Source organism: Merops nubicus, unplaced genomic scaffold, assembly GCF_000691845.1.
Source record: "Merops nubicus isolate BGI_N331 unplaced genomic scaffold, ASM69184v1 scaffold20190, whole genome shotgun sequence".
Lineage (NCBI taxonomy): Eukaryota > Metazoa > Chordata > Aves > Coraciiformes > Meropidae > Merops > Merops nubicus.
This window is the reverse complement of record NW_008585090.1, coordinates 1-7,817: the sequence shown is the minus strand read 5'-3', so window position 1 is coordinate 7,817 and position 7,817 is coordinate 1. Positions and strand designations below refer to the sequence as shown.

General features: G+C 38.3%; 1 protein-coding gene across 1 annotated transcript in view; it reads right to left on the bottom strand.

The window, feature by feature from the left end:
* The window catches only part of VWA3B (von Willebrand factor A domain containing 3B), a gene marked incomplete at both ends in the record, with an annotated part of 41,523 nt that extends 35,798 nt beyond the window's left edge, over positions 1–5,725 (bottom strand). The window contains 4 exons of the mRNA XM_008946568.1: positions 1,192–1,323; positions 2,574–2,712; positions 4,737–4,891; positions 5,529–5,725. Coding sequence (XP_008944816.1) covers positions 1,192–1,323; positions 2,574–2,712; positions 4,737–4,891; positions 5,529–5,725 — 623 coding nt within the window. The remainder of the gene's footprint in view (positions 1–1,191; positions 1,324–2,573; positions 2,713–4,736; positions 4,892–5,528) is intronic.
* Positions 5,726–7,817: the final 2,092 nt, after the last annotated feature.

The following is a 7,817-nucleotide window of genomic DNA, read 5'->3' as shown; positions in this document are numbered from 1 at the left end:
TTCCTGCTCTGCTTTAGACTGAAAGGTCAGCAGCAGATGTCATCCCCCCAGAAAAGTAGACTGTTCTTGTACCATTCCCTATACTATTTCAGGTAACTAGATCTGAACTCAGAAACAATTCACAACTTCATAAATAATGATGAAATAAGTAATTTCCAAATACATATACAAGACGGTATCAAATTATAGCAGTTCAAAGTATAATTGAACTTCCATGATGCTGCACCACACATATTGCTTTAGCAGAGTCAACTTTTCAAGTCTCAAGGAAGGCAGTAAAATTCAATTTATTAACCTCAGTTATAAGTATTCACCAACTACTCAGTGAGGTCACACAAATAATTTCTTTTCTGCATGTGTTTGCCTTAGTATCTTCTGAGAATACCAAGTTATTTTTCTTGCTTTGTGCAAGTCTCAGAGGTATTATGTAGCTTCCCCAATTCCCAAATCGCCAGGAATTTCACAATTAAGTCTGAGGAAGAGCTGTCACAATGCTGAGAAGTTTTATTACATAAGCATGGAATTTTGTGCTAGAATACTTAACATGGGACATAGCTGTAGTGTTGTATGACTGATTTTCAATCCTGTGCTTGTAACATTGCTGCCCACATTTGACTTATGAACCAGCCCTAAAGCTGCTGACAGTTACAATCCGGGAAAAATCCTCAGATTTTGACCACAGTCAGAGAAAGAATGTTGGGTAGACAGACAGACAGTTGGTCTTAGTATGGTTGCTCTCATGTTCCTATGAAGATTAAAGTCAGCTGTCTATCCCATGCACCAACAGAGACTAGAAATGCCTCTTCAGCTCACTGGCACCAGTCTTCTGCATAACCTCTAAGCAGCCCCCAGCCACACAGCCACCCTGAAGCAAGAGTGACACATTTAGGCATGGCTGAGCAATGGCATGGCTCCTACAGAAATCAAATTGGCCTGCATTTGCATTCTGGCTACTAGACATAGCAAGCTGCAAGCTGAATTAATGTGGTCTTATAAACAGGTCCACTGTTAAAGAATTATTACACCTGAAAGGTAAGAAATACGTTGTACTCAGATCTGCTGAAGTCTATACATCATCTGTATTTTCAGCTTACTCAAGTCAAATAGTCAATCCAAAACCATGCCAGCCATACAGAAAGAAACAAATGGACTTTGTATAAACATGCTTTGTGATAATGAGTTCCACGTTACCTCAAGCCCTTTTATCCAAAGCCAAGCATCTTGCAAATTTTCCTCATTAACTTCAGCAAGATTCTCTTGCCATGGCACTGCTTGGGCACTGAATTTCACAAAGTTAAATCTCTTTTTGTGTCGCAGCTGTTCCTGGAAGAGAGCATCAGAACTTTACTCAGTGTTAAAAGAAAGAATACTTGTATCCTTAAATATGGACCAGTAAGAGTTGATTTAGTTAACATATAGTTGATAACATGTTTACAATAAATTATGAAAATATTCAGTTATGGTGTACAGAGAGACATGAAGAGACAGACAATTATTGCCTGATATTATTAAGATTACTTGAACTTCCCAATGTAAGTCTCCATTTACTCGTATTTCTCAGACCACAGCAAGTCTCTAGAAGGGCAAGAAAAATAGACACAAAACTGGGTTTAAACAGTGCTATAAGGAAGATTATGACAGCTTGCCAAGGAAATTGAAACCAGAAACAAAAGTAAGACATTGTTTAGAGGAGAACAATAATCAAATGTAGAGCACTGGCAAGGGGAACCTGGAGAGTAAAAGAGTATTAAGGAGAGAAATTGCTGAAGTTGCTTTTGGACAGAAGTTATAAGGAGGGGAAGATTTGTGCAAGCTAGTGCAAACTTTCAAACATGTCCTATGACTCGTGCACCTAGCTCAAAAACACTTCTGTTACAGTTTTAACTTTTCTATCCCTACCGATTGCTATCAAGGCCAAACTGATGGAATTTTTGTGAGTTACTCCTCTCAGATCTAAAAAAAGTTAAGATTAATCATGTTTTAAAAGGCTGTTTCTCTCAAATATTCATGTAAGCTTAAGTGATATCATTGCAGATTTCTAAAACTTGGTGAGATAAACCCTATCTTAGGTGGGTCTCACAGTACTCACTGCTTTTGAGGTACTTCCACACTTTGGAAGTTCCTTTGCAAAGCTCTGAGCCACTGTAAGATGCAAGCAAGTCCAAAACTTTCTACACTCTATTGTAAAAGTAAGAAAGTGAATCCAGAATACACACTACAAATCACAACGTGCCAGTGGAATTGGATGACAGTACTTAAAAATTAAAATGCCAAAAGGTGCTTCATTGTGTAGCTTTTTCTTTTTTTTCTTTACTTATTTTCAAGGGAGATGACTTGAGAGAAAGAAGAACTACTTAAGCTTTTTCAGTTTTTAACATTTTCTCCAAATTTTTTTCAAATATTTGTACAAATGAGGAGAAATACCAATAAAAACAAAAATATTTTTATAAACCTGCTATTTTAAAAAATCATTTAAAAAATAAAATAAAAAAAAATTAGATCAACAGCCATCCAGAAAAGATCAGCCTACTCTAAAATGCTCCTCAGCCTTTATAATCATAATTTGATAGTACCTGTATGAGCTGAAATATTTTTTCCTTCACCACTGGCAGCTTGTCCTCCATAGACTGGGATGTATCAATAAGGATATAGACATCATCTTCAACCACATTCCCAAAGAGCCCTCTGCTTCCTTGTTGAAGCCATTTAATCCTGAGGGAGGAAACAAAAAAAAATCAAAACCTGGTCTGTAAGATCTTCAGAGCTTTTGAGTATTAGAATCTAACAGTAAGGATCTTTTCATCACTGATATGCTTCTTTTTCCCTAAGCTCCTATTACTCGTGGCAGATTAGTCTTGATGAAACAATCCTCTGTCACTATTAACAACAGAAGGCATTTTTATTTTCTAGTTTCAGTAGGAATCTGGAGACAGACAAACCAGACCACGGAATACAGTACTGGTATAAAGTTAGTTATCAGGTAGTTTGAGTGAGGAAATCCCATGTGACAGTTACTGTAACTATTGCCCCTCTGACTGTTCATACCTCACTGTGAGGGTGGTCAGGCACTGCAACACGTTGCCCAGAGAAGTTGTGAAGCCCCATTCCTGGAAACGTTCAAGGCCAGGTTGGATGGGGCTTTGAGCAACCTGGTCTAGTGGAAGGTGTCCCTGCCCATGACAGGAGGAGTTGGAACTAGATGATCTTTAAAGTCCTTTCCAAGCCAAACCATTCTGTGACTCTAGGATTCTATGTTCTTCAGACTGAACTCAGGAAATCATTTAAGCATATGCTAACATGCCTCCCTTTTCAGGAAACCACTCAAGAACCTATTCTGCAAAGAACTTGAGCATTTTGAGGAGTCTTAATATAACACAGATGCCTCAGTGCTTTGCTGACCTTGAATCTCACAGACAGACCTTGTTTTACATATTAAACAGGATTGAAGCATGCCTGCCAGTTAAACATGTTCTTCTACACAGCAGTATTCATGCACATTTGCTCAGTAATGGCTGCAGCCAAAGTCTGATTTCCCCTGAGAGTCACAAACTGCTTGTCTACTCTGAAACAGAGACATTTAACAGATGGAATATAATGGCCCAGGGAAAAATAGTACTCACCTCCAAGGAGGTTTAAAAAATGGTATCATGGAAACTTAAAGGATCCTATTACATTTACTACCAACAGCTATTTTGCCATTAGTCATTTTCCCCAAAGTGTTTGATGAGGTCTACCACGGCCTTTTAATAATGAGATGACCATTCAAAACAGCCAACCCATAACACTGGCTTGGATTCGAAAAATATATACTCACCAAAACCCTTTACCTCAAATTTTCCTTTCATGGTATAATAATGTGATCTAAACACAGCAAGATCAAGATAAACTAAAAGGAATAACAAAACTCTGTTTGACCTTGCTAAAAGTAATCAGGCTGTTACACTTCTGGTAGAGAAGCAGCAATAAAATGAAAGTTCACATCCTGCTTTTTTCAGTGAGACATCTCATTGTCCTAATATACAACAAATATTTATTCTTTCTCTTGGCTCTACAGTATACATTTTCAAAGCTTCCTTCTTCTCCTAACGTAGACATAAAAGCCAATTTACTTTAGAGCTTTAGAGCATCTTTAGGGCAGACGAATTAGTCACTCAGATTGACCTTTTTTTTTTTTTTTTTTGTAGATGTCCTACAAAATCTAAGAGAGTGCCTAAACAGCTGCAGAAGAGTGAACTAGAGAGCTAGCTTGAGCACTGAACTTCTGAGCCTGACTTAATAGCTCACGCCCTGACTGATCTAGACTGTTCAGACCTGTCTTCAACACAGAACTGCAAAAAGGGCAGAGAGCAGACACAGTGTGAGCACAAGCCAAGCTGTGCCACTCGGCGCCGGCGCTGTCGCAAGGGATGCGAGCTAGTTTCACTGATGGTGCTGCAAGTTCTTTGTCACCTTATGTCGTGATGTTTTCGGGCACTTTCAGCAGTATTTCCCTAATGTGCAGATGGACTTTCACATTTGTGTTCCAGAATGAGAACAAAAGACAAAACTGTTGATCAGTTTTCTTACATGGCTACTAAGAAATCCCACACAAAAGACTGTGATCTAAAATGGATCTCTGGCTTAGTACTGCTACTGGCAGTTTACCAACCACTTCAGCTTATTATGACAGTAGATGTCAAACTTTTCAACACCGATGTGAAATAATACAAACTGATTTTATGTGAGAGAACACAAACCTTCCTTCCATGTGTCTGAGAGCCGTCCTCATTTTCTCTTTGTACTGCTTATACTTTTCTGTACTAACATACACGTGAACTACAGATCCATCTCTCCAGAAGGTATGGACAAACTTGTCACAGTACTTTGCATTAATTACCTTGCTCTTTGTCTCCTAGAGCCAAGAAAAACACGTTTCACCTTCCAGAACACATTATTTTGCAGTGCCTTGAATATTTGGTGAACAAACTTCAAAGGTACGTGCTTGCTGAACATGAACAGGTGCAGAAATAGACATGTGATAGAATGGTCACAGAATTTGCTCCTAGTAAAAGTCAATAGAAACTTTTTTTATTCTTTTAGCTAGTGAGAATAGAAGCTTACCAAACAGTGTAATGATAGAGCTTGACAAAAACAAATAGAAGACAAATGTATCCAAATTTGTTTAAGGACCTGCAAACACTGGAGCAGCTGAGGCTCAACACTTCTAAATAAAGATGACAAGTAATCTTCACCCTACCCCAGACAAATACATAGAAAACAAAGGCATTGCTTAAGCCACTCCCAGTTCTTCCTTGCAGGTTATATCTAGACCAGGAAGGAGTCCTTGAAACGGTCATTTTCAAATAGCCCTTTGAAATAATTATTTATGACCACCTTGGTCCCATTTGACTAATAAGCCAATTTTAACAAAAACTATGAAGCAACAAATGATACACTTGATCATAAATTCATCTATCACTCAAGTTTTCCAGCTTTAACAGAAAAATCAAACAGCTCCCATGATGTGAGGGAAAATTAGCAATACTCACAGCATCAGTTTGTGAAGATTCGTCCTCTGGTTTAGTTTTTATGTCAACAATCCCATCTGCATGGCGAAAAGTACAGTCAGCAAGTGCATCATACAGTGTGAGCTTCTGAGCTTTCAAGCCATACTTCTGCAACCACTTCCCAGAAGTCAGATATTTGTCAGATGTATGCTTCTGTAATGGACGATCAGCTTTGGTTGCTAATAAAGAAAATAAACCGAACAAAATCTCATTTACAACACAGCTCATTTTGGATAAGCTGTTTTCAAAACCAGCCTATGATACTGGAGTAAGAATTTTCAGATGTGTTTTGCTTGCCCTGACAGTATTGGAGTGTGTGGATATTTCTGACTGACTTTTAATGCACTCTAGTTTGGTCATGGGTTTTTTCTTATCAGACAATTCTTCACAACAAATTTCTTTGTAGCTGGAACAAACCCATCAAAAGACAAAGAGCAAAGAAAATAAATAGCTATGTGATCAACATATTAAAGAAATATTCCTAGTAGTATGAAGGTTGACTTAACCTTCATACTGATAGAACTGCAAAATGCCAGAAAAGATTCCAGTGTAAGATCTCTAACTTTAAGGAGAATTATTTCAGAAAATTAAATGGAAGATGCAATTGAAAACACAGTTGAGAACACTGGTTAACTTTGACATTGGTCCTTTCTGGAGGCGGCCATTTAAAGTAAAAGGCAAACTGCAATGTCTTTGGAAAAGATTTTACCGTGCTTCTCTGCAATACTGCCTTCTTGTAGGCTCAGTATTGCACTATGCATCCCAAGCTACAAACCGTTTGTGAAACATCTTAGTATCTTCTCTACTTCTACACCCTGCCCTTGTAATATTTTTAATTGATACTAAAGAAAAAGACGGGGTTTAGATTGACCTTTTTTGTTAGCTTTTGGGTTTTTTTGGGGGTTTTTTTGTTTGTTTGTTTGGGGTTTTTTTGTGGTTTTGTTTTGTTTTGTTTTGTTTTGTTTTGGTTTTTGTCTGATCTAGTATGAGTGCTCTTATGTTTACCCTTTTATGTCATACTCTTTTAGAAATTTTCTAAGGTTCATCTTAAGGTTGGGCACTGTTGCCCAGAGCGGGTGTGGAATACTCCCTGGAAGTGTTCAGCGCCAGGCTGGATGGGGATTTTGTTTTGTTTTGTTTTTTGTCTGATCTAGTGTGAGTGCTCTTATGTTTACCCTTTTATGTCATACTCTTTTAGAAATTTTCTAAGGTTCATCTTAAGGTTGGGCACTGTTGCCCAGAGCGGGTGTGGAATACTCCCTGGAAGTGTTCAGCGCCAGGCTGGATGGGGATTTGAGCAACCTGGTCCAGTGGGAGGTGTCCCTGCCCATGGCAGGGGGGTTTGGAACTAGATGACCTTTAAGTATTTCCAACCCAAACCATTCTATGATTCCATGAGCTCTGTATACTGGTAATGAGATACAGGGCTCTATCTCACTTATCACTAGCTCAATAAATCACATCCAAACTGAATGACCCATCAGTCAATCTCATAGCAGGATGAATTTGTTCTGTCACACTTCAATTTTGGTGGACCTTGGTGATATAAATGCTACAGTGACAACAGTATTGAGATCCTAAGCCTGTAAACAAATCTATGGAGACTTCTACTGCCTAACACACACAGAGACCAGCCTGCATGAGAGCAAGTTTGTGTGGACAGATTTGCTTTCTGATTGCCTGGGATCCTCACAACAGCCAGTAAGGAAGGTGTCACATAATTTTAAAAAGAAAACTGCTGTTTTCTTTCTTCCACATATTTTATGTAATATGTCATGTTTCAGTTCAGGTAACTCATGAATTATCTGGAGAGTCAGCGGAAAAATTGTCTCTTTTCTTCTCTTTCTTCTCCTGCAGAACAATGAAACCTTCAGAAAAAGACTACATTTTGCAGCAGAGCACTTTAAACAGATCAGGAAAGCAAAACCAGGAAGAAATGCAGGCAGAGAGACTGCAGTTATTTGCATCAATTGGCAACAGTCAAATAATGCTGAGGAACTGACAAAATAAATCACACTGTAATTTCATTTCTTTTAATTTATTTATGAAGAAATTATGTATGAAGGCATACACAGGAAGAACAATAAAGCTGCATAGTCAGGAACACATAAACTACCGTTGAAATGACAGCTGCCCTTGCAGCTTTATTGTGGTCTTTTTGTTCGTATGCATTATGGTGTAGCTGTTTAACTTCATATGGGGAGTCCTGCTAACTCAGAAGATGCCATTATCAGTATAGAGAACTGTATTATGCCTTCACAGAAAAAAAAA